Genomic DNA, 26,819 nt, shown 5'->3' on the forward strand with positions numbered 1-26,819 from the left:
CATTCTCTCCAGTTATATGTTAGAGCAGATCTTAAATCAGTATTCATATGGTAGCAGCTTGATTCTCAGCCCATTATTTAATAATTCAGTATTAGCTCTAGATGAAGAAAGGTGAAAGACATTAGGTGTGAACATATGTTAGCTTTCCCTCAATAAACTGCTTTATCTCTCAGTGGCAAAAAGCTGCCACTGAAAGCTGGTCTGTTAAGTGCTCATTGCAACTTTTAAAGAAGAAAATGGAAGTTATTGAAGAAATGACAAGTTCTGAGTTTTAAAAATCTGAAGTGGAAGTAGCAGTTAAGTTGTGCATACACTTGCAGAATTGGCATAGCATGTGTCACAGAGCCTTCGTGACTCCACTTATTTAGCACTTTAATCATGTCACTAGCAACTTCCTCTGTCTTTTTTTCCATTCATATACAAGGGAGGATTGGAGATATTTGCATAGTTAACTTCATTTGCACCTGTGAGTAATGACATTTTTAAAAAATCATTGCAGGAGAAGCTGTCAGAAGACAGTAGGAGATGTAAAGAAGGCATGGAAAAAATTCGCACACAGGCAGATGAAGATTCAAGAAGTGAAAGCAGCAGCACTGAGGAGGAAAAGGAAAAAACAAAATTGCTCTTGGAGCGTTTGAAAGCTCTGGAGGTAAGAAGCACAAGAGTTTCACACATAAAAGACCACCCTTCCCCCTGCCTCATTCAGTTATTGGCACTGAATCACCCTGTGGTATTAATCTAATCTTTCACAGTTCACCTGATTTCATGTTATGGGGTATTTTTTTCACAATTCATTTACCAAGGGTGAACAGGAAGCATAGAACCGCTAAAAGGATCCCTCTCTAATGCTGAGCATCACATATCTTTAAAAGGAATTTAATACATTATTTTAATTCCTTTGAGACCATTTAATAAGAAAAATTGCTTTTACTCGTTTTGTTTCAATTATTAATATTGCAAGACTAATATAGGTGGTTTAACAACTGTCATAAAACTAGTTTTGCTCCAGTGTGGTTTATTGCTCAATTTTTAATTGCTGGACTGCTTGCTTGGGAGAGCTCAGGCCTTTTTACTGCCAGGCTGTGGAAAATCTATTTCCTTGTAGACCTCATGGAGAACTGCACACTCTACATTTTGAGTGCATTTCTGGAAAATTAGGATCTGCAAAATAGTGCAGCTTGTGGTAGCTTCTAAGTAGAGAAGTTTGAAAGTTTTCTAAGGCAGCAATGGAAAAGGTGCAGGTAAAACTTTGGTCACAATATACAGGAACTTATTTAGTGCTCCTTGATAGAAGCATGAATTTCAATGTCTATGAAAAAATAAGACTGCATATTTAAATCTAATTTTTAACTACTACAAAGTGCATTTTCCACCTTTCTAGTGTTTTCTCCTTTCTCTTCTGTTCAAGCATTTATGTAGCATTTTAGGTATGGGTAGATGAATGCCTTAGAATGATCTGAGTGATATTTTGCCTGTGTAAGGTGTTGGTAGACAATAGATTTGTCACTATCCCTATACATTTTTGTTAAAGTGTGAAGGCCCTTTTACATGATAATTTTTGGGCTGTACTCTGGTAGCTTAAGGCTCTGGGTTTTTGTTCTTGAGGACTTTTTTAAAAGTAAAATATAACCAGTTACAACCAGTCCTGTTTAGATCTAAATACAGGATCTGAAATCTCAAAGGTGTAGGCAGTTTCTTTAATTTTACTTTAAAGGCTTAGACTGTTTGTAAAATAAACACATGTAATATTAAATAACTCTAATTTTGCCCTGGGGATAAAAACCACATGCTACTAAGTGTTTAAGACAGTAAAACTCTACAAAAAATGTACAGTTTAATATAGTCTTGCTTTATCTGTTGATGGAGAATGACTCTAGGTTCCTCATGGTCTTTCATTTCCAAAACATGCATGATTTCTCTTTGCTTTGCCTCATCCTTAACCAGTCTGCATGACATTTGCAGTTCTTTATGTCCTCATTGGTAGGGGGGTGTTCAGCGATGTCACAGCCCTTATCAGTTGTGGCAAATTGATACAGAATGCAGCACTAAGGACAGGCAGGATCAGGTTCAGGACGGACAGGGAGACCTCTCCTCACTGGTGTCACTGCTGTGCAGTGCCTTGCTCAAAACCACATTAGAGAATGCCAGTACTCCAGGGGTTAATCCACACATGGAGTGTAAGGAGCTGTCAAAGCAGAAAGATGAACTCCAGGACCAACATTAATTGTGATCCAATATAATCAAAACAAAGTGTTGTTAACTGTGTGTTGTTTAACATTATTTATCTTTGCTGTATTTTTCTCTTGAAGAATATAAATTGTAGTGTCAAAGACTGTAGGGTTTATTAATTAAGAGACTTTTTTAAAAGTTGTATGCAATTAGCTGCTCTAATTCTTTACTATTTTAAAACTAATTATTCTAAATATTTTATTAGTCTATCTAGAAAGGAACAAAAAATTACTGTTTGTTAGTTTTTTGTGCTGTGGGTGTCAGGCTCTTTAATCTTACTTTACATTATTAGATGTTACTGAATTAATGAAATCAGAAGGGCTAATAAAATGCTTACTAGAATTGGATCTCCATCTGTCCTCTTGAGTCTGAACACTGCCTATAAACAGAAGTTGTTAAAAGTAATAGTCAGAGTGTGTCACCTAATCCATTAATGCCTATTAATATAATTTTATTAATATAATTTCATCACTGGTAAGAAAGCTTTTGATGTCTCTTCCTATTAGTTTGTTTGTTCCTCAACTGTAGCACATAACAAGCTGGTCTGTTGGGGCATTGTAGAATTATTTCATCCTCTTCCTCCTAAGCTATGTTCACTGGCCTGTGGCTTGGCACATATAAATTTACATTTATACATATACATATATATAAATGTATTTGACAGTGCACATCTAAGGAAAAGTGAAGTTTTTATTCTGTAGAAGTTTACATCCAGCAGGTATTTTTTGTTCTGGTTAATACCTTCTCTTGGCTGTTCACATAAAAAGTTGAGTAAATCTGAGCTAATTTTCCAGTGAATGAAGTACCAAAAGAGAAAGGCTAGGGATAAATGGTAGCCATACATGTGCAATATAACAGATTATTTAGTTTCTTTTGTTTGGAATGTCTGTATGGGAAAATAATTCCTGTTCCATACATAGAGCAAATTGTTTCTGCCTTTCCTGGGCTACTGACTTTGTAGATGTTGGATGGTTTCCTTCAGGACTTTCTGTGGATGGGAAAAAACTTGTTGTCATCCTGGTCACTGGGTCTGGAGCAGGAAATCTGAGAATAAGGAAAAGGGCAAGGCTTCATTTTCACAGGAAACTTTATTCAAATAGCTTCCATATCATGGGAGTTGTGTTTAAAATGTCTTCTTTTTTTGCTGTCAATTGTATGGCCAAATAAATTTCAGTAATACCTTTTATGTTTTATTAACCGCTGCTTATCCTAGAAATTTTCTCACTGAACAGTACAAATCAGAATAATAAAGTATCTTTGTAGCCAGCCCAAGTGAAAGCTATCATATACTTTGATAAGAGATATCTACACATATTCTCCCATTGCTCCTTTTGCCTATAATTTTTTTTGCATCCTTTATCATTTACAGCAAATTCTATTCCCACTTTACTGACTGATAAATACCATAAGTTTCTAATCAAATGGAACAGATGACAAATAAAAAATGATTCACACCATCTTGTGTCCCATTTTACATAGCTGAAATTAATTGTGATTTCCTGGATATCAAAATTCCTTTATGCCTTCAGCATTTTTAGTTGGCTGCTCTTGAAATGCCATTTAATTTACTTCAGTAGTTATGATCAAATGCCTTCTAGCTCTTACAAAGAAAAAAACCCGTTCTCCGATATCTTCTCTGTGTATCTGGAGTGCTGCAAAAAATGAAATATTAATGAAATATGGTTAATAACATATGAACTCTGTGGTGGAATTTCCTTTTTTAAATTCTGCTTTCATCACCAGAAGAATTGCATATTTTTTTTAATTGTAGCCAGAAATATACAAAAAGTATAATTTATTCTGGACATGCATCAACCCCCGTAGAGCAGTTCCAGATTTTTTCACCATTTTCAATTACAGTAAAACAAATAATATTATATTTCTAAAGTCATACAGATACAAGTTAGAGATTTTTCACAAAGCCTTAATTTGCTCTCCTGGGTGTGTTAGGTGTTGCATGGATTTTCATTTCAAGATTGTCTACTATTTCTTTTTTCCAGCAAGAACAATTTACCCATTTACAGTCCACAGAGGGAAGCTTTAAGAATATTCTGTATTAGACAAACAGTGTCTGTAAAGGCTCTAAGAGTGTCCCAAAGCTTTGTTATCCAATATGGAGCCATGGGTTCTCTGCCCCAATTTAGCCTCAAATGACTGAAATACAAGTACCAAGCACCTGCATAATTGCAAGTGATTTAAACTGATCTACAGCATTAATGTCAGTCTTAATCTAAACATGTCTGTAAAAGCTATAGTTACTTTGATTTTAAAAATTTAATCAGTGATAAATACTGTGTCAGCTTTGAAGGCTTATTAAGGTCTGTCATTTGCACAGACATTTATGCAGGGAGGGTAATTCAGTATGAATTAGCTGTGTCTGACTCTGTGAAATGTTCCAGCTCTTTTGAATGTCCCTCTCTGCAACTGCAGCATTGCAGCTTGCTTAGAAAGATTTCCTTTTGGCTGCTCATGAAGTGACTGGGACAGAGCTAACACCTTGTTAAAACCACAGTATTTGCATTCAAAATTAAATAAACATGGGCAACAAAGAGGAGGTTCCCTGGTTTGCTAAGTGTCTGCTTCCCCAGCTGCAATGGGCACGGGTTCTTTTGGCCTCAGAAATACTGATTAAGGGCTGCTCCCAACCTTGCATTTTTCAGCAAAGCACTGGGGTAGCACTGGATTGTAACCTTGGAGTTATTGAATGAAAAGCCTAATTCATGTGTGAAAATCTCATTGCTTGCGGGTGAGTGAGACTCAATGGAGGTTTCAGTAAACCAAGCTGCAGTGGAAGCAGTATCTGCTGGGGTACAATCATCAAACCACTCCAATTTTAATTAAAGAATTTTGCCCTCTTACCCTTTGCAGTTCATCACAGAAAGATGTGTTTTGTTTTAATAAATGGAGCTTTGGGAGAAAACTCACGCAGGATAATAAGCTAAGTGTTCAAATATATTAAAGGAGTCATTTCCCTTTTATCATCGCCATTAAACAAATGAGGAAGTATGTCAAGTATTTCCGATATTATGTTTTTACTACTCTGCAGAGGAAGAAAGACATGATAGCAATGAACTATGAACTATAAAATAGAAATATGAGAAGGATACATAATTCCTCTGGGTGGATGGAGAAGATAACTTTGAATGGGATGCTGCTGGTTGTTATTTTGCTCATTATTTTCTCTTCTTTATTTTTATTTGAATGATTTTCCATGTATTGGAAGGTAAAATGGTAAGAAAACTAATAACTATTTTCTTTTCCATGGAAAGAAGCACACCATATGCAGAGGCAGAGAGCCTGAGTTTCTGAAAATATCTGTGAGGAGAGACTTCTTGTTTATTGAAAGTCAGCTGATTCACTGGTGTATAGGAAATGTGAATCACTTGACTTAGATGCATAGAAAAATCCAAGAACTTTGGAATATTTTGTAGCAACATTCTAAAAATTTTGTAACAACCTGTCTTGTTCCAGCCAATGTGTTTAATCTGATTCATCCAGAAGCTCTTAGCCCAATGCCTTGGCCATCCACACAACTAGATCCATTATGCTGATTTGTCACTGAAGACCAACCCACTTAATTCTAATTATTGGATGATTTTACTTTTAAATCTTTTCAGTAGGAGACTTCTTTAATTTGTTTTCTGAACTGTGCCTAAGAACTCTTTTGTTTTTTATGGCAAGGGATCAGACAGTGAGACAGGGAAAGTCTTATTTCCAACCTTACACAGTGGTGAATCAGCACAGAATTGCATCACTGCTTTCAAAACCAGCCCAGTTTATTCCAGCTCTGTCCAGATAACAGTATTGGCAAGCTGTTTCAGCTTTCCAATAACTGAGGAAATTTTAAATTAAAACTGAACAGATACCATCAAGCTGAATGTTTTCTATAACCTGTTGATGCTTGAGCTCATCTGCTGTAGGTCCTCAGTGGCTCAGCTGGTCTTTGGGAAGCAAATTTCATGGCTGCTACCTGTTTCTCCTTGCCTTTGTGCCCTGGGCTGCTTTCCTCCTGCTGTCTGTCCTCCCCTGCTCTGGCTGAAGTCCTCAAAGTATCATCCCAGCTTTTGTTTGTTCCCCTCCTGCCAGTTCACATCTTCCACCGTGGCTTTTCCAGCCATCCCACAGGGGTGTGAGGCTCCACAGCTGGCACAGAGTTATCTGTTGGGATGTTACTGGAAATAATATCCTCATATGGATGAGGATTAATAGAAACCTCTCCTGGGCAGACAGTTCAATTCAGTTAGAATGTGGTGAGTATTTAAGAGAAGAGGATGTATTTCCTGCAGACATGTAAAATATTTATCTTTCTATTTTTCTCTCTTCTTTTATTTTTTTTTCCCCTAAGCCAGTTGAAATTCATGGCAATTTCTCTTTTGGCATAGAAAAATCAAGATGATCTAGTAGGGATATGAATTTACAACAGAGGTGTTGAAAATAGCTCAGCCCACTGGATGTAAGAAGAGCAGTTCAGATTTTCTCAGTCATTGCTGTAACCATTTCCTGCCATCATTAGAGACAGATTTCTGATCCACTGTTCACCAAACAGCTCCATCTCCTGAAATGGGAGAGTGCCTGGATAAAAATTACTGTACATTAAACCATTGTCTCCATGGTCCATGAGAAGGCCATGCTTATCTGCGTTTTTCTCACTATTCAGTTCAGCAAAAGCTTAAAATATTTTCTAAAATCAAAGAAAATGTGGTGCCTCCTGAGAATTTTAGTATGACTTACAAACACTATTGTTTTCTTTTCTGATTGAGTCTAAGGGAAAATAAAAGAATATGGAATTGCATCTCCTATGACCAACTGTGGCAGTGGTTCAGAAGTTGAATGTTTTCACAACATGCAGAGCTTCTGAGGGTTTAGCACAGGTTGAAAAGGTAAAAGATTCCAGATCAGCTCTGTTTTGTACTCTGACAGAACCACAAAGCAGTAATATATTGAAATAAGCTAATTCAACCAAGTGCTCAACAGAGTATACTTCAACTCTCATTCCTGTTCTGCTGTGTCTTAGACCAGCATTTAATTGTTTTAAGCTTGTCATTGTGTGATACCCCATCAACTACCTGTGAATTTTGCTGTGTATCAGGATTTTTCTCCTTTAGCCTGCTCATGCAGTAAACAGGTTTTAATGAAAGTTACTTCCCAGCTCCAGTGCTCATCCCACCCATCTGTGCATCCCAGTGAGGTACAAGGCACATAGGAAAGGAGTAACTTGTGCTCTTCCTGATTTTTTCCTTCCCAAGGCAGAATGATATAAAATGCTTTTTTGCAGGACAGTGAATCCAACATCTTGCAGGGGGGAGAAAATGCAATATATGCAGATGTCTTATATGCAGTTTTTTTTACTTCACATTAATATTTTAGTCAGGGTGCTGTTTAGCATATCCTTTAGTTCACCTACAGTGGTGATTTTTTTTCCTAAGTTTTGGTGCATGCAGTTGTAGAAATTATAGGTATCCTGTAGAATCCTCAAGACAATACATTGAGATTTGGACATTTTATTGAAACAAATGAGATCATAGATAAGCATGTAATGTTCATTTTACCACAGCCAAATGAAATTACATTTATTTTCTGTAAAAAGCAGGTAATAAATTAATTGTTTTCTGGGATTTTCTGAGTTCCAGTCCAATGGCACTTTTCTTACAGCTGTGTACCACACAGAAAGCTCTGTGGTACTTAGCTGGCTGACATAACAGCAATCTTTAAATAGTTCAGGGTAGTGAGTGTGGTCACAAGAATAATGATTTGGTGCCAGAAGGTCTGAGGAATAGATGTAGTGAGTGAAGAAAAGGTAAGTCACAGAAGTCAGGGAAAATCATCTCGGTTTTTTTAAACCTGTCAGATTTTCTCTATTGAAATGAATGTTAACTGTATTCTGCACGCAGTCCTTGTTAAGTTGCAGTGAAGGGATCTGCTATTTCTGCCTTTTATAATCTAATTATAGTTTTTCAGTACCCTTCTCTCCAAATGTGGTGCCTTCTTGCAGATAATCAGCATTTGCTGTAACTTACCCTTTTCAGCAATCAGGCACGTGCTACAATTGAGAATCCACTCTCCCCGTGGAATGGAATGAGATTTTCCTGCACTGTGCTATAGATCTAGGTGCCTGTGTTTATCTCCACACATCCATCATTGCAGAGAGTGAGACTCAGTAATTTTTTTAAATACTTTCTCTCAGCAGTGCACACTGGGCCTGGCTCTCCACAAGCCCTTTCTGTGAGCCTGCTCATTACTCACAGTGGCACTTGTTTCAGAGGAAAACTTCTATGTGACAGAGATTTTTAGAATCACACCCTATATTTTTAATTTACATACTAATGCATGCAATTTGGCTGACAGTAATGACAGTTCTACAGTTCATAAACTGAATAAATAGTTGCAGTTTATTTCAAGCTAACATTATTTTAAAAATCCCAGTATTTTGTGGATGTTCTCCACTGGCTGCAGAGGAAATCCCAATTAATTTACCTCAGCTGTTTGAGCTGAATCCCTTACAACTCTTTACTTACAACATAGTAAAATAATTCATCTTTTAATTTTTCTTTACTATCCTTGAAAATTCTTGAACAGTATTGACATCTCATGTCAAATTTTTCTTAATTTGATAGTGGTTTCTTTTTTGTTCATCTTGTAGAAATAAAGCATTGGAGATTATAGAAGGGTTTCTGGGCAGGTATATTTACACTCATACACTGCAATTAGGGGCACTGTGCTGAATTCTAGTCTGTAGGGCTTGGCTTCTGTGTTGGGAAATGCTTAACTACACATGTGAAATCTGTATGATTAACATATTCTTGAAATTCAATATTCACTAGCTTTATTATGCAGCTAATTTGATAGTCCACAGCAGAAAATACCCAAACGATTATTTTTAAGTCTGCTTAATCTGTCATGGTGACAAGCACAGATTTTAAGATTAGTTATAAATATATAGAGAGGATAGAAAAAATCAAATGTGGAATAGTCTGACATTGGTTCATTATGCATGAAACTGATTTTTGCTGATGGTTCTGATTATCACTATGTGTTAAATTTCAGTGAAGAGTCAAAAAAGCTGCACATGGATACATTATAGCCTCATGTGTGTGGATGTGGATAGCCACATGCACATTTTAGTGTACATTATCTGTTTCAGAAGCTATTAAATGTCAAGGAGAGTTTTGTTTATTCATGAGGACAATCTTCTTTTTTCTGGTTTGTTTTTGGTTTTTATTATATGTTTTCACATATAATAAGATATTATATCTCCCCTCCCAGTTAAGTTGCCTTTCCCCATATGGGGTCACATTCTCCCTTTTTTTCCGCTTTAGGCTGAGCACCATTCCTCTGCTTCCCACATGGCAAAACCAGGTCTGTGTCCCTGATCTGCCCTTCAGGAATGTGCAGTTCTCACCTTCCCACACGGAAGGGAAGGGGATCCTCCCTCCCTGACCCCTGGGCCCATGGTTCCTGTGCAGGTGGGGCTGTGCTCACCGTGCCTGGCAGGGCTCCCCAGCTCCATCTGGGATCTACAGGCACATAATGCCATCTAGAGGGCACAGCCTCTTCCCTTCCCTCTGGAATACCTGGGATCCCTGCTGGCCTTCCTCCATCACCCGTGGTGACAGTGCTCTTCATCGTTGTGATTCATGGTTTTCCTATTCCTCTTCTGGGTGTATGTACCCAGACAAGGCCAATACTTGGAAATTATTTAGAAGTGCTCAATTCGTGATTAAAGTTGTTTCCCTTTAATAAGCCTGCAGGTTACTTTCTTGTCTTCAGTCAAATGATCTGTTTCTCCAGAAAAACCTTTCTGATTTTGTGTTCTGGGTCTTAACATTTAAGTTCTTAAGGAAAAAGTTATTTTAAATAGAGGAAAAAAGTAAGACTTGAATTTTTCATTCAGCATTTTATTAAACTCCAAGAAGTACTTACACAATGGCCGCTTTGCTAGACAAAATCTTCTGTAAAGTTATTGCAGCAACAGTTTCAGATCAGCTGAAAAATGGGCGTGAGGGTCATGCATTATGTGAAACTGCAGTGTGTTTAAACAGAAGTTAAAGTATTTTCTTCTATTACATCTGTCCTGCTGCAAGACTTGGTTAACATTTCTCTTCACAGTTAATGGTAATCTGGAAATGAGTGGAGGCTTCTCAGCATTGAGGTCATGGGGCTGAAACAGCTGAAGTTTCTCCTTAATTGCCTCCAATAGCTCCTCCTTTTTCATCTTTTGAACCTTACAGGGTTTGCTCATTCAGACCTTACATGTGTCAGAGAAAAGTCTCTTGCACCCTCCTTGGTAATTTCCTCCAGTCCTATTTGAAGTCGTTATACTTCAGCTGCTGTTACCAATAATGACCATTATAATATTCTTTTTATTAAGTAACAATGAGTGTGCTTTCTGTACTTAAGTTTGATCTGTATCTCATAAAAAGGATTTTGTAACACATTGTAGTGTCTCCCCAGAGCTGTGCAGAGATTACTGTTACACACATACATGCATAAATTTGATTCAATTAAGGTAGGAGGTGTGAAACAGAGAAAAAGGCTCTGTTGCAAGCTTTATAAACAGCATCTCCTTTTTATATAATGCCCTGCCATGCAAAGTAGTTCAGGTAGCAGAAGCAGTGTAATTGCATGGAACAGCTTTCATTTGAGCTAATTAACTGTTCCTGAGACCCAGAGTATTGGCCCCAGTAGGACAATGCAGGAGCAGCCTGAGCTAGCTTTAGCAGATCTTTGCAGTGTTGACATAACTTCACTTTTAGGGAAACAGTTTTCCTCTTGGCTCCTCTTGCTGTGGCACAATATAGGTTTTTTTCTGTTCCAGTAGTGGTTGTCTTTTTACTCTTTTTCTCAAATATTTTGCCCTTTGGAGTGACCTCAGGGTAACTATTCAAAATTTTACCCATTTAGATGAGTAAAAATAGGTATTAGTTCATTGTAAAAAAGAACTTTGCTAGTATTAGGCTAAACCTGTATTTTTCACGAAGACATTCAATAGAAATAAGAGATGAGAATTGCTTCTCTTTTTTGAGCAAGTGATTTGCCTCGCTGGTGACATCTGCCAGGCAGGAATATTTCCCAATTGCAGGCCAATCTGACAGAGCAGTAATGTGATCAGTTCTAGGTATATCTGACATTGCATAGTATTTCATACATTGATTTATTTTTGTTCTTTTCTCTGCATTTTCCCTTTAGGCCAATTGATTAATCGCTGATCCTGCTCTTGAACAGGAGCTTGGAATAAGATAACAGCAACATTTCCTTGTCTTTGATACTAATGCTATTTTATTTGGCTATCAAATTCAGACAAGTGAAGGTGGGTGCAGTTCCAGTGGCTGCACTTGAGCTGTGTTTAATTATGTGTGATGTGAATTTGGCTCATTCTGCAGATCAGGGCTGCTGCTGCTGTACTGTTCACATCTGAGCTTCTTACTGAGGCAACCCTGAACCCCATCACCTTTGACTTGAGGTGTGTGCCATATGAGACTGCCATTTTTAGCCAAACTTTGTTTTTTTAAAGACTTTTGGTTTGCCACATCCTTTAAAAGTTGTGGTCTAAGGCATTTCTTGGACCTCCTAGAATGTACTTCGCCAACAAATGCAAGTACAAAGAACAAAATCTGAGACAAATTTTATATGCTGAAGAGCAAGGTGAAGTTAATAATTGAGAAAGAGTTTAATATAACACAGTGGCACTTAATAATATATAATTACAATGGAATTTGATTCCATATAGCTGGCTTGAAGGTATATATTTCTGTACAGATTTTTATTTTCTGTTTTCATAATGTACAAAGCTATAAAAATATCCAAGTAGAAAAACTGTGCTCTGGCACATCTCCCTTGTGTGCAGGAGAAAGTTCCCAACAGGGTTCTCTTTTATTTTGATATTGTGGGATACATTTTTGTCCTCGTAGTTGAATTCCTTAGGGCTTCCCTATTAATATTGGAAGATATCCTGTTATAATTGTGTGTGCCTTGGGAATGGTGTAACAGGAGCAGATCCTCAGACTTGTGCTGTGTACATTTTGGGGAGTCACTCAGCAGCAGCTGCAGTTCCTGTTCCCATTTCCTGTAAGAGAAACCCATCCATTGGATCCAAGGCCACACCATGGTGTGAGCTGTAGCCTGGTTAGTGTGAGGATCAGAAAAATCACTGGAGATGAGGACACCCACAGCTCATCCAAATATCTGATGTGAGGACACTCGCAGCTCATCCAAGCCAAAAAGCCAGTGTGGATGGACCTGATGTCAGCCAGCTCAGTAGGAGACTTTTCCTATAAACTAGTTAGGATCACAATGTGATGCTGTCACATCACACAGTTTCCAAGGGGACCTTATCCCATCTTCTCTAAGTGAGCATAGTCTGCATAGGGCAGAAGAAAAACCCAAACCAATAAATAATAAAAACCAATAAAAACCCTGTACTCTGCTGAATCTTTTAAAAGACGGAATTTGAGACCTGAGCTCTTGTTCTTTCTGTCCAAATACAGCTACTCTGCAAATTCCCTCTAAAAGATTAAAAATGAAATGAATCAGAACCTTCAATTTAACAAATGTCAGTGCAGAAGCCACGTGTTGCTGTGTGGGGCAAGGGGCATTGCCCAGTTCTTGCTGTGTGCCTGTAAGAACAAAAGAGAAAAATGTTCAGAGCTCTCAGGAGAAACAGGGTGATGTTTGCAAGTAGAGTTTCATTTCAGCTAGCAAGAAATGAGCAGTAATTTTGTGATTCAGCTATTAGGAGCTGGCTAGTGGCTACAAAACAATTGCTGCACGTTTTGTGGCATTTGCTGCTCTCCACAGCACAGCACCAATGCCTGTCCTGCCCCACTTGGCTTCGCAGCTCCTTAGCTGGGAGGGACAGAAATAACTGGAGCCATCAAGAGAAGTTCATTCTGAAATACCTGGGGAGGTTGACTTATGGGTGACTTCTGATGGAGAGATTGGAATTGCAGAAACATTGCCTTCAGGAATAACTCAGTGCTCCCATGTAGTTAAAACAGAAAAACCTGTTATAAATTTATGTGGGGAACTGTGAAACTGGTGACATTAATAGCTGATTGTGGTGGAGAGCTTTTAACTTGAAGTTTTTAAAGGAACAAAGTAAAATTATTCAGCACAGGAGGAGGAAAAGAATACATTTTATTATGTTTAAAAATACTTTGTGGCAGTATCAATTACATCATCACATACTTTTTATATCTATTGCATAGTACAATAAAGAAAAGCCATTATTTTTCTTGGAATTCAAATTAAAAGAAGCTCAAGGGGCATTTTTTAAAGTGGAAAACCAATTGTGTATTTTATTTTATTTTTTCCATTTCAGAAAATCTCATACATGTTTCTTTGGAAAAAAGAAAAAAAAAATATTTTCTCACTTGCATAGCAGAAAACTGGTTTGAGTTTCCCATCACCCAACAAATGAATGTGACATTCAAGCAAATGGAATAAGTATTTTCCAGACTGTCAGTTTAAATAATTTTATTTTATAATTTCATGATGTTTGAACTAAATGAAGGAACTTAGGATAAATAATTAGGAAAAAATATTTCTTGATAAATATTCAACATCCACTTTCTCTGAAGTCAGAGCAAAACATCTGTTGTTTTACCTTCCAGTGAGATCCAAAATAATTGGGTGTGGGATACATTTGTGTTGTAGGTTATGCATTAAATGAGGGGACAAAAAGCAGGAAGGCAGTAAAGTCTGAATATTTTGTTTCTATCATCAGCTCCCATGAGCAAACTCAATTGTAATTTCCTTGGGGGAGTGGAATGGGTAAGTGGGGAGGAGGTTGGTGTTGCTGTCCCTTGAAGATGGTGCCAAATTGAGCTCCAGATTTTTACTGTTTACTATAATTTAATAGCAGCCCTTCAGTTCAGGTGCACTGAGCAGCCTGGAAGCACCAGTTCAGGCATTAAAGCAATTTTTTTCGCACTGACCTGTGAAATTATATTTTATTTTCAGTCCAATGTTATTAGAAAAAAAAAAACATAGAAAAGCTACTTTGGAGGAGAAGAGCTGCTCTTGATAGATAGAATTTCTAGAAATTAAAAAAAAAAATCCTGAATATACTTTGTGTAATCCTTGTCTTCCTGATACTTAATTTCAAGGTTTTCTACCTGTGAAGGCAGTTTGTCCCCAGGTCTTTTTTCTTTTCATACCCACTTTCCAGTGCCAGTAATGAGCAGTAGTATTTCCATATTTTCTCTGAATGTCTCAGAGACAAGAGGAGGAAAAGAAGAAGTGTTTCTGCTGGGATGAAGTGGCCCAAACATTAATTTTCATACACAGATCTGAAATGCCCTATTCTTTTCAACCTCCCCATTAGATGAACCTTGAAGCTTTGTGTGCTACTCAGGTGTGGATAATGAAATCACAGCAAGTACAAAACTGTCACTGTGTCAGTGAGCTCATGGTCAAAATTGCCCAGCTTTGAAGGATAACTCATTTACAGTACATTCTGGAGTGCTCTCTCTTATTGCTTGAAAAACTGCCTTAAAATACATTAGTTTTCTTCAAGATCTGAAAGTTTTTTTTTTTTTTTAATGAAAAATAAAAACCATCTTTTGAATAGTTTTTTAAAAGTATCTAATTTATATCTGCCATATAATTTCAGAAGGATTCAAACCCAAAATTTAGCTATTGGTTTCAGTGTCACTCCTAAATTCAATAAGTCTTCTCCAAAATGTTTCCTTGCAGAGCAAAGCAAATATTTTCTTTGAAAATGACTGCACCAACAATGACTTTCAACTAATGTGTACTAATTTCAAATAATTACTATTCCAAAGAGTTAGAATTTTGCCTGGCAAGAAAAATTGAAACAAATACAACTGACCAAATCTGATATGATTGGCTCCTAGAAGAGCTTTCAATGCAAATATACTTAGGTATGTGTCACATACAAGTTGATATGAAGCACAAAATGCCATTTTGGATTAATCAAGTCTTCACCACTTCCCTTTATCTGAGTGTGTTAATTGTAAGAATGTTAGTTCGACTTAGAATTTCAGGATCTCAGACCTTTTTCCATGGACCAGGGATTTTTATTTCTTTGATAGAAGAAGTAACTGCCTGTGAATATTACATGGGGAAGCACAGTAAGTCTGTCAGAGTGAAATGCACTTAGTTCTTAAGGAGAGCAATTCCAAAAGGAAACAAATCACTTAAAACAAGAAGGGAAAAGAAGGGAATGGGAATCTTGGTTGGGCTTTTGGCTCTCCATGCTTGTACTTCTATGCTTTATCAAGTGCACATGTGTTATATAGACCATGTCTTTAGGAAATACAATTGTATGCTGGCTGTCTCTGCTTCTTCAGATCTCTTTTACTTCTCATGCTCAAAAAATGTTTTATATGGGATCATTTGGAAGAATTTTTTTGGGGGGAAAAAAGGCATCCTTCATAATTTTAACCCATTTGCACAAAGGCCTGTATTGATAGTGCTTTGCCAGTGGAAATGTTGAGTCTATTATTATCTCTGTAAATACTGGTAGAATTTGCTGCTTTCTACCATTTGCATGCAGGTAAACATACAACTCTATTATTGATATATCTGTTAGCAGTAGCCTAGGTGATTATTTGCCTGAAGATAAGCCTGTGCTTATAATGCAGTCTGTTTTGCTAGATCTATTCCCAACCTTCTTAAAATGTCAACTCCAAACATTTCTGGGGTGTCAGAAGGGAAAATGTTGAAGTTTTAAAGGCTTGTCATTTTTAGTTACTTTAGAGTTAACCAAAAGGATAAAAAGACAAATATTGCCATTCTTGAACCAGTTGAAAATGTTCAGCCCCAGATTCTGGGAAAAAAAAAAAATAAAGAAAAGAAAAAAAACCAAAACCAAAAAAGCAAAAATCAGGTATTTCACAGAGGAATTCCCAGGAATATGATTTTTGCTTTAGTCGTTTTCAGAACACAGTCTCACCAGCAGTGTATGAATCTCACTTGGTTCTGGTTTGTTGGATTTGAATCCTGAAGTTTGTACATTTATCCAATATAAGTAAATTTGGAGGAATAAATTCCAGTTGCACTCCTCTCTCCAAAGGGAGGCTTCCTCATTTAGGCTGGACACCCATTGTTTCATCTGGTGAGAGCTGGGAAATGCTCAGGAGACAGGAAAAGCTTTCTGTGGTTATGAGCCCCATCCAGGACTGTGGGTCGGAGTCTCTCCCTGCAAACTGCTAAAAATCTGAATAAATGAGCAAATTCTGTGTTCTGATCTTTGACAGCGTGAAATCAACACAAATTTTAAAACTGTTACATAATTTCTGCTGTAAGTTCATGTTTAAATACATGAATCTCCTCATCAATAATTGGTGAGGCATCATAGGAAGCTGCACAGACCTTGGGCTGCTTTTTGTTCACAACATTTAAACCCAAGAGGTTTCTGTAACCTTAAGTGGTTCTTCTCCTGATGTTGAATAAATAGATTTTGATTTCTAGCATACACTAGAAGGCTGTACTGCTTTCTGGAGTCTACAAACCCGTGGGTAGCACAGCTATAGCAGAGCCTGTCCTGGGAGATACACTGCTTTTGAGATGTAATATAGTCTTGTAACAGTAAAAAAATTTAAAAAACCATTGTTGAAGTTGTGAATTGCAACAACCCACCAGTGCTGCCCAATAAGGGCCTTTTTATAGACAGAATTATAATTGACACTTGTATGGTTCTGTGTTTTATTATTTAACATTACATATGTATTACTTCCATGCCATGTTTTAAGTGAATGGGAATTAAGCACTGGCTGAATATTTCAGATAAAATATGTCAAATGTTTTAAGTGGGGTTAAATATAACAGGCCATTAAAAAATATAACAGAAAATGATGCTGCTGAGAAGCCTAAGTGTTTTGAAGAAAGGGTGAGAAGCTTGGCTGTCACCATATCACTGATTTGTTCTTTTTGGTGTTTTGCTTTTTTTCCCCCATCTCCATGATCCAGAAGAAATAGTTAAGGCTGGGACATTTAAATAAAAAACCACTTTATTTAAGTATTTTCCCACTAAATTCACTGATTATTTCATCAGTAGGTAGCACTGCCCAGTGTCAGTGTCCTGAGGATGTAGGGCCAGGGAGCAGAGCTGTTCAGCAGGGAGATGCTCCATGGCTGCCCAAGCTTTCATCTCTTGTGAAAAAAGTGCAAAGGACAAGGTGGAACAATCCAAATGTTGACAGGTGGCCTTGAGGTGCAGTTCTCATTTTACTCCCAGCAAAGAGTAAAATGAGCTGTCTTTACTAATATAAAAGGCACTGGAAGGTGGCCAGTGGAAATGCTGTTATAGTGCTAGAATTCAATTAAGGCTTTTGTTGCTATAATTACATTGATTTAAAAGCAAAAATGTAATTTTCAGTTCTTTTGACCAGCAGAAGTATGGTGTTAAACTTTTCTCTGACAATGTGTTGGATTAGTCTTTCAAAGGACCAATCATCTGCATAGCAGGGACACAAAAATGCAAAAAGTTCTGTGACCAAAGACACAGAGGTGGTTCAGGTGGTAAACTCCTCCCAGAGCAGCAGCTTACCAAAAATGCTCCAAGGACCTATTGAAAAAATCAACAGCATCACTTCTTACTTTGCCAAAACAGGGTTTGACCCCTTGTGTGCTGTAGGAAGCTGTGACCACAGAAGTACACAAAATCAGGGGCTGAAAGCAGGAAAAAATTGCTGAGTACATTTGAAGTGCTTGGACAGCTCTTAATACACTGCAGTGGGCATGACAAATGAATGTCTGTGTAAATCAATAAAGCTTTCTATAAATGGACAAATGGTTTAGTGTGAATAACAAAGGAGTGCACATGGTAACTGTGGGGTAGCATTCTGCCAGGGATTTTAAAGTTCACTGTCATAACTTTGTTCCCCTTGACCTTTATTGATGATACCTTCAGAGCATGCTGAGCTGCTAACTAGATGTGCAACCTTTAGACCTTCATCTCCTGCCCATGACTGGATGATCTTTAAAGGTCCTTTCTGATCCAAACCAGCCTGTGGTTCTATGATCTCCTCTTCCCTTAGTGCAAAATCCATATCACTTCCTGATTTCTGCTTTCTTCCCCCTCCCATCCTTTTGTTTTGTCTCAACTCTGAGGTAAAGATTGAGTAAGGAAAACTATCTTGTGCATAATTCTCTTTTAGTCATGCTTCTCTTTTATTCGTGCATTCTAGTAGAAAATTCAATTAATTTTAATAGTTAATTAATATTTTTAATTAATTTCATTGTCATTGTAAAAGTGCAGAGGATTGTCTGTTGAAGCATCAGGTGTGTAGCCTTTTATTAACTTTGAAACTGTGCTAACAGCTGCCCCACAAGAGAAAATATCTATGGTAGAGAGAGAATTTAGCTGACTCAAAGAAGTTTTATCATTACCAGGGCTATGTTTTTTGTCCTGAGGAAGGAATCAAAAACAATTGACAAAGTCTCTGATAATGACTGCATGTTAGCAATGGCACCAATTCAAGGCAGTCTGTTTTGTTAAAGTAGCCTGAAGTTTTACCTTTCAAACTCCATCTCACAATTCAGAACCATGTTGTCTCTAATTCCGGAAGTTGAAGGTGGCTTAGCATTATCTAAGTAATCTTTAAATTTTCCAGTGTTGGGAGACTCTAGTGCAAAATACTTTCAAAATCAGAATGGGGAGGGACATCAATTTTGACATTTTAGGATCCTTGAGTCTGTAATGACCCAAAAGCAGCAGGTACTGATACTGATGTTGCATTTAGAGGTAAGTTGTGCCACAGTTAATTTTGGCTGACTGAATGCTGCTGTACTTTGTGAGCTGTCCCCCAAAAACCAAGGTGTGTGCCTGAGGTGCTGGTGGAGGCACTGAGTGCCCCAACTTTGCTGGGCTGCATCACTCTTCGTGTTAGCAAGGCTGAGGGACAGAGAATGATTGCTCATTTCTATGTGTGACATAAAATATACATAAATTCCTAGAGGACAGCCGTGTCTGAACTAGAATCACTGCAGAAATCAGTGGCTATCTCAGAAAGTGCTGCTCTCAGGACTCTCAGCTGCTTGTTCTCAGCAAGTTCAGCTTTCCCTGCACAGTCCCTGCCGGTTCAGGGGTGGGATTAGAGCTGGGGTCAGAGCTGTCCCTGCACCAGGTGCCTGCAAGGGTGCAAAAGATTCCCAGCTGTGAGAACAGAGAGATCCTTCCTGCAGCTTGGCCTTCTCCAAGTGTGGCCTGAAAATAAAAATGGAAATTTAATAGCAGTTTCCTTCAAGGAGATGTACTCTGCTTAAATGGCAAAGGATGCCCAGAATATACAACACAAGAGGAAGGCAAAAATTGAGCTGCCTTACAATAACATCAAAACCTAGTGATTTCTGTTAAATAAATGAAGGTTTGGATTAGGAGGCAGGGCTTTGAGACTGTAAGTGCTATTACAAATTTTCCAAATGAACACTTTCGGGGGAATGAGGATTATTATCAAGTATTTGGTTGCACTGTAGAGTGATTTAATATATCAAGTACTGGTTTTCTCACATTGTGGGAACTGGCACAGATTGTAAAGCAAAGTCAGTCAAGTGTTCCTTTCTAGTCTAGTCCTTATTACAAAAATGCCAAATAAATAAGCATGATTTGCTTGGCAATCAAGAAGTACAAAAGTCAAGCTAACATTGACTGCCTTACATCCTTTCACTGCAATTTTAAAACCAGTGGTGTGAGAACAGGTTTTATTATACAGATGTTTCCACTGTGGATTGATAAGAGCTGAAATGTAGCATTTATTTATAATGCTGTCAGGTTTAGATTTCCTAATTTTGGTAGCCTGTTTGTAATGGAATAGCTTGCTGAAATCTGAGGTTTAGTGCACAGATCCAGGAAGATTTAACATTCCATTTTAGAGAATTCCAAAGCATGGAGTAAGAGAAGTATGGGGAGCTCTCTGTATATTGCATATAGTACAAGGGTGTCCTGTAGTTTTTTTACAGATTTCTTTGTGTAAGCAGTCTGCCCAAACTATTTTCAGATAGAATCATGTATTTTTGACATGACAACTATGTCTTTTTATGTTAATAAAAATATAAATTAGAAATAAAATCCATAAATATATCAATATGTGTAAGGGGAAGTCTGTGCAGACTGATCCTTTAGTGATTGCTTCAAAACAGTAAGAATTTCTTTTGGGTGGCAATTTAGGGGGATATTCATAGAGAAAATGTCTGAAAATCTTCAACTCAGGAATATTTTTATATAACAAACATCTCTTTATTTTATCAATCAATATGCAAGAATAAGTCTGTAAAAGCAAACTGTGGCCTCTTCAGTCTGGAGGACTATTTACCCTCCAGCTTCTGATTTTTTACTGCTGCTTTTTCAGCTTCTTCTTCTACTTTGCTCCTTCTGCATCTGCCACTTTTTGCTGCCTCATCTCACAGTGCTCTCTGCAGGATCACCCATAGACTTTTTATAGCCTTATGTTGAACCCATCCATAGGTGACATTGTGAAAATATGATGCAGAGCATTTTACCACCTTTGCTGGCTTTAATTGTACCCTGGAGATAAAGCACAGATTCTCTACACTTGCTTATTTAGACTTTTAAATAAGTAAACTCTATATGCCCTTGTTTCTTACCACACTTTTACTCTTTCAATCTCTTTCAAGATGCTGGCTAATAGTGTACATTTGCTTTTGCTTCCTAGCCTTGCTTTTATGATTCAGCTGAATTTGAAATTTTTATTAATGAATCAATTTAATAGACTTTGGGATTCCTATTTTGTTGATGCATTGACTTTTTTAACAAAGAAGAGGCAACTGTGCATCTTTCACAGTCTTTCCATACAGCACATCACATTAATTTTCCTCTAAAACTGCAAATGTTAACTGTATTTATCACTGTTGTTTTGTGTAACCACAATTCCACTGAAGCAGCACTTGTTTAAGTTTTATAGAAGCAGGTTAAAGTAATGCAAGTACTGTAAATTGCATAATAGTTGTAATTATGGGAAGGTATTGATTTTGGTGCTATGGTTATGTGATGGGAAGTTATGCATGGGAGGCAGAGAGATTTCTAGAGCCAGTTTTCACTCATAGATTTTTATATATTTTGTTTTAGTTTCTCAGTCCTTAGGAGAAGACTAGTAGAAACTTGCTCTGATGAAACTGCATCACACTTTAGAGATTTTCCTCTTCCCATACTGTAAGAATTCTTGAAGTCAAATAGATATATAGAGAAAAACACCTTAATTTACTGTGATTTACTTACCAGATTGTGCTATTTTTAAGTTTTCACTATGCAAAGAGCGTAATGAGAACTAAAGACAGATGAAAGACTATTGCACAGGAATCTTTGTCATATTTAAAGTTACATATGTGGGAGAAAAAAAGTCTGACTTCAAGACTACATTTAGATGTAGCAAAATACCTTGAAATAATCAAATTTTTTTGTAAGTGAAGTCTATTAAATTTATCAGGGTCAGTTATAGGATGTAATAATTCACCAATTAGCTGTAGAATGACCTGTGCATGTGGGGTTCCCCGCTGCAGAGCCAGGCTTTAGAGGGGCTGCCACAGCTCAAGGTTTACATGATGTTGGCTTTTGTTTCCCTGTGATAGTGGCTGCCTCTGTTTGTGTTCAAGTGGTTCTTAAGTAAAAAGTTGCCTCTAAACTGCAAAGGGAGAGGGAGAGAAGAAGATATGTCAATATCTTTTATGGTGTTTCATTACCAACTCTATTGCACCTGACAAGGTGAGATGGTGGACATACATGGAATATCTGCTATGATATTGTTCTAAATTGTAATGCAGGGTGTGAATAATCTCATAAATGAATGTCACTTCTGGTTTTACTCAAAGCACCAACCTGCAGCACAAAATAAATTGCACAGTGCATTTTATTCTGGATCTTGAAGAAGTATGGTAGGTAAGCCCCCTGAGGATTTTTATGTATTGTCATGTGGTGAGAGATATCCTTTGCTAAATTTACGTATTTACTTATTTATTCCCTTTTACTGTAGGCAGAGAATTCAGCACTGGCTCTGGAAAATGAAAATCAGAGAGAACAGTATGAAAGATGTCTCGATGAGGTAAGGTGGATAAAAAGGTTGTTGTTACCTGCTACTATAATTAAATTAATACAAATTAATCTCTGCCTCTCTTAGAAGGTTTGACATTGTTCTGCAATTTTTGTATTACCTCATTCTAATTAATTCCAAGAACATGTGTCTGGCAGTCAAAGGTGTTGTTCTCCACGACCTCTGCTGTAAATCCTGTTTGACCACAGCTCTTCACTGAAAAGTTGATATCCCTGTGACCAATACATAGAACTGGCTTGCTTTCAGGAGGAAGAGGAGGTTATAATTTGCCTGATAGGTGCTGAGCACTCCTTTTGTGTCAAGTGGAACATGTGTTCCAGGAGGGATCAGGAATCCCTCAGCATTCCCATGTGATACATTCCATAACCCCACAGCTGAGTCTCTCAGCTCCCCCTTAGGGTTACATACACCTTTTAATTTTAATGCTGTTTTTTTTTCTAGCTGCTGGCTTGGTCAGAGCTTCCAGTTGCAGCTGGAATATAATTCACCCCTCCCTTACTGTCAGCACTGCAGCAATGCTTTCATTCCAGTAGTGCCTACTGTCTCCTGTTGCATGGAGCTTTCTCCACACAAATACTGATGCTCCCTTGCTCCTCCCAATGAGGCTCTCCAGCGTGCCTCAGAGTTTAAAGCAGTTTGAAAGCTCTTAGTGGCTCCAAGAGTTGCTTGGTAGAAATCATTTACCCATTCCATAATAAGGATGTGTCATGGCATAAGTAATTTACTGCCATGCAAACAAAACAAGAACTCCAGCTGTACCTTGGAGAGAAGAGTGCGTGAGCAAGCAAACCACCCAGGGCACATGGCAACTCCAGTCTTCACTGCAGCTCTTTTAATTTTTAATTGGCATTTGCTGAAGTGCTAGAAGCCTGAACAATACAACTCTGCTACAAGAAACCTCCAATTTAGTGCAGATTTTCATCAGCAAATCCTCCCTTTTGCCACTGTGGCAGGTTTTTGTCAGGGAATTTGCAGATAACTTCCCCCTGGGTATGCTCTGCCCTTTCTGGGGTCCAGCAGAGCCTTTGTCTGCAGTGGCCTGAGTCACCCTCGGTGCACACTCAAACCATGCAAGGATGTCTTGGTGATAAGGATGAAATTACCATATAATTGCTAACTTCATTTTAAATTACAGAGCCTGACTTAAAATTATTTTCTGATTGTCTAGGACAAAATCTGCTTACATAATTAGTTTTGGAAATGAGTGAAGCGCTGTAACTGTCCATTTCAGCAAAACACTCCATGCAGATTATAAGGACAGAAAACATGCTTTTATCCTGTTTGAAGTAGGATGGTGGATTTCTGACCCAGGATTGTTTTTCACACGCTTCTTCAGTTTGAAGATCATATAATTAAATCAAACTATGCTCTCAACTTTATAATCTTCAACATTATGTTGGCTGTTTTCAGTTCTTCTGTATTATTACAGCTGTCTCCATCTTCTCTCACTGTGGCAACTTTTCCAGGAGAAAGTGCTTCTCACCGCCTGTGGGTTGGGGCTTCTCTGTTTTATTTTTTGTTCATCTCATTCTTTTTTTGTGTGTTTCACAATGCTTTGGCATTGTGTGCAATGCTGTAGCCAGCATTGTTTCAGCTGACACAAGCTTGGATCTGATGCCCTCTGGTCACTGGGGTGAAGAAGTTGTTGTCCATGACTGAGACAAGAAAACCTCATTTAACAGTTGCAGATTTTGTAGGAGTCCCGGGTCAGTGTTCACCTGAGCACATTCCTTTGGTGGGGCTGCCCAAGAAATCACACATCCTCAGCCTCTTTCTTTAGAGTAACAGTGAAGGGAATATATTGGAGATGAGACAGAAATTTAATTAGTTAACAACAAAAATTCCTTTCCAAACAGGATTGTTATTGGCGATCTTAAGCAAATAAAATACTTTCCATAAAGATTGCTTTAAAAAATCAAAAATATTTGAAAATATTTCCATTTTAAAATTTCTTAAGGGCTTTAGGTCTGATGATTGCTCTGTTCATACCTCATGTTACACCAACCCCTCTTCTTGAAAGTGAGAATTTCTTCAGCCCTTCCCTGGTGCGGCTCTCAGAACCTGTTCATGTGTTTAGGAGCAGATGTGTTTCAGGAGCAGCCTGTGTGTGTGTGCTGCAGCCCCCTTTGGTTTGGAGAGCGGAGCAGAGCTGTTCTGGGAGCTCAGGGCTGTGATCACACCCAGCCTGAGACACCTGGGGCTGCCACGGAAATATCTGAGCACCTACTACAACCAGGGTTTTAATGTTTTAAATTTTGCCTCTGTTGTCAAATTAGTTGTGAGTGCAATGAACTTCTCCTGGGCTGCTGCACAAGGAGTGCTTCTTTCCCACCTGGCCATCCTGGCTGTAACATGTCTGGGAGCCCCTGAGGAACTGAAGGGACATCATTTGCTAACAATTGAGAGAGCTCTGCCATCTCTCCCTCATCACTCATCACTCAGAGTGCAGCTCCTCTGCCCTGGGCACGGCAGACCCTGCTCAGGGCACTCCAGCCCATTTAACCTGGCACCCTGGCAGTGGCACCTGCCTGCTCCCCCAGGTCACAGCCAGTGACACCTGCAATGCTCAGTGCTCTCTGCTCATGTGTTGGTGGCCATTAAGCTGAATATGAAGTAAAAATAACCACTGTGATTTTTCTGTCTGTATAGCAAAGATATACCACAGCTGAGTTTTTAAAGCTGTGCTTGCCATTATTTCCCTTCATTTTTCTTTTTTTTTACATCAGTTATTTTACATATTTTCCATTCATGTAATGCCCTACATTTAATATTGTACAAATGCCTGCAACTGTGACATAAAAATGCGTGCTCTGTAATCATTTTCATGGTAAAATTCAATGAAACTCAAATGTTCAGAGAGATTAAATCTGAAACGCATATGGGTCAAGCTGAGCAGGGTCCTTTATGAATTTTAACAATTATTCACTGATTTTAAAATAATTGTTCATCTCTGAAGTGTAAATGTAAAAATCTTGGAATGGTATTTGGAAAAAGGTGTCATTGAAATGTTCCAGTACTTGATAAATAAGAAAAGAGCTTATTTAAATTCAGACATACTCCATAAATGTATCTTTCTGTTGCTGTAAAATTTAATGCAAAACCCAGGATTGTCTTCCTGTACCTTTGGGCTTTGAGGTTAACATGCTTAATCTCAGTTTCCTATTGTGGAATTCAGCTGTCAGTTTACTGGTAGGTGGCAGTGTCATGGTTATTCACATCACTGTGCCAACTGAGATTTCTGTCAAAGCTTCACCATATTCTCATGCAGGAAATTATGCAACTTGGGGTAGTTGATATTTTTGCTGATGTTTTAAGAATTAAATAATCAAAAATGCAGAGTTGTCTTAAAAAAAAGGCATTCTGTTTTTAAGATTTGACTAAAAGATAAATCTTTTATTTTAGTACACTTTGAATGTCTTTGTGCATATGGGATTATACATTAAAGGCAGCTGTGTAAAATCTCAGTACTTGTAAAAGGCATAACAGATGTTGCATTAGGGTCTCTTTTCTTTGATTCATTATTTTTATCCCTTTTCTATTAAGACCACTTTATGACATATATTTGTAAACATAATTGCCTCAGGAAAAAGTGAAGCTGGATCTTTTATCTCTTTTATTGCAATCCCAAAAAGGAATCATCCCCCAAAGATCCTGGCTATAAGCTTCAGAGGAGAGGCAGGTAGTGTGAGAGGAAGGAGTGTCACCTTCTGCAGAACAGCAGACCCAGGAACCAGCCAGCTCTGTTCTGCTCCTTGCTTCACCTTGATTAACTGCAGTTATCACAGGTCAAGTACTTTTACAGCTGATTTTTGCTGGGATTGAGCCACAGTTATGTCTCATTCAAGTGAGAACTTCACATGTTCACATTTTCTGCATCTCAGAAGTCAATTCCTCTGCCTCCAATGATCTCAGTTGCCACAGTTTTTGGTAGTTGTGACTATCAGTTTTGTGGAACTGGTTCATGTTGTTCATTCACATCCATGGTGTCTCCTGATACCTGTAAGTTAAAATGAAGTAGACTGGTGAGTTTAGTAGCTTATTTCCATATGCTGTAGGAGTAGAATGGCAACCTCATTTGAAATGCAAACATTTGGCTATGATTCCACTTATTGAGTGCTAAATTAATTTTAGTAACTGCAGAACATTTCACTGAAGGCTTCCCACCTCTGTTCCTGCTGAATACCAAAAATACAGACCTGAAAATCTTGAATGGTAACAACAACACAGTTTTCCAAGTTGCTAGATAATAGGAAAAAAAATAGCCACATTTTCCTAAGGAACCTGGTTACATATCTTTGTTATTGAGTTCCATGGGAGCTATGGATCACTGTCTGGTACTTCCATTTAGATACCTATCTTCACTCAAGAGCTGGAAAGTTTGTCATAAATGCATCAGCAGGTTCAGTTTTTTTCCCATTTGGAATATTATGCCATTTACACTCCTCTGTACAATATGTAAAGCTGTAGGAGTAATTTTGTAGGCTATGCTGTTGTGAGTGACTAGTGCACACTTCAAAGAACCTTTTAGTTCTTCCTTGGTAAAGTAACTCTGTGTCAGAAAGT

General features: G+C 37.9%; 1 protein-coding gene across 6 annotated transcripts in view; it reads left to right on the forward strand.

Moving 5' to 3' along the window:
* The window catches only part of NCKAP5 (NCK associated protein 5), a 223,919-nt gene that overhangs the window by 107,604 nt on the left and 89,496 nt on the right, over nucleotides 1–26,819 (forward strand). For all 6 annotated transcript variants that reach the window (XR_012581905.1, XM_074547930.1, XM_074547932.1 and 3 more), the window contains exons 5-6: nucleotides 500–649; nucleotides 22,179–22,247. Coding sequence is in view for 5 of the 6 variants with exons in the window: in XM_074547930.1 (XP_074404031.1) it covers nucleotides 500–649; nucleotides 22,179–22,247 (219 nt within the window). In the remaining variant the exon portion in view is untranslated. The remainder of the gene's footprint in view (nucleotides 1–499; nucleotides 650–22,178; nucleotides 22,248–26,819) is intronic.

This window comes from Zonotrichia albicollis, chromosome 10 (assembly GCF_047830755.1).
Source record: "Zonotrichia albicollis isolate bZonAlb1 chromosome 10, bZonAlb1.hap1, whole genome shotgun sequence".
NCBI classification, from domain to species: Eukaryota; Metazoa; Chordata; class Aves; order Passeriformes; family Passerellidae; genus Zonotrichia; species Zonotrichia albicollis.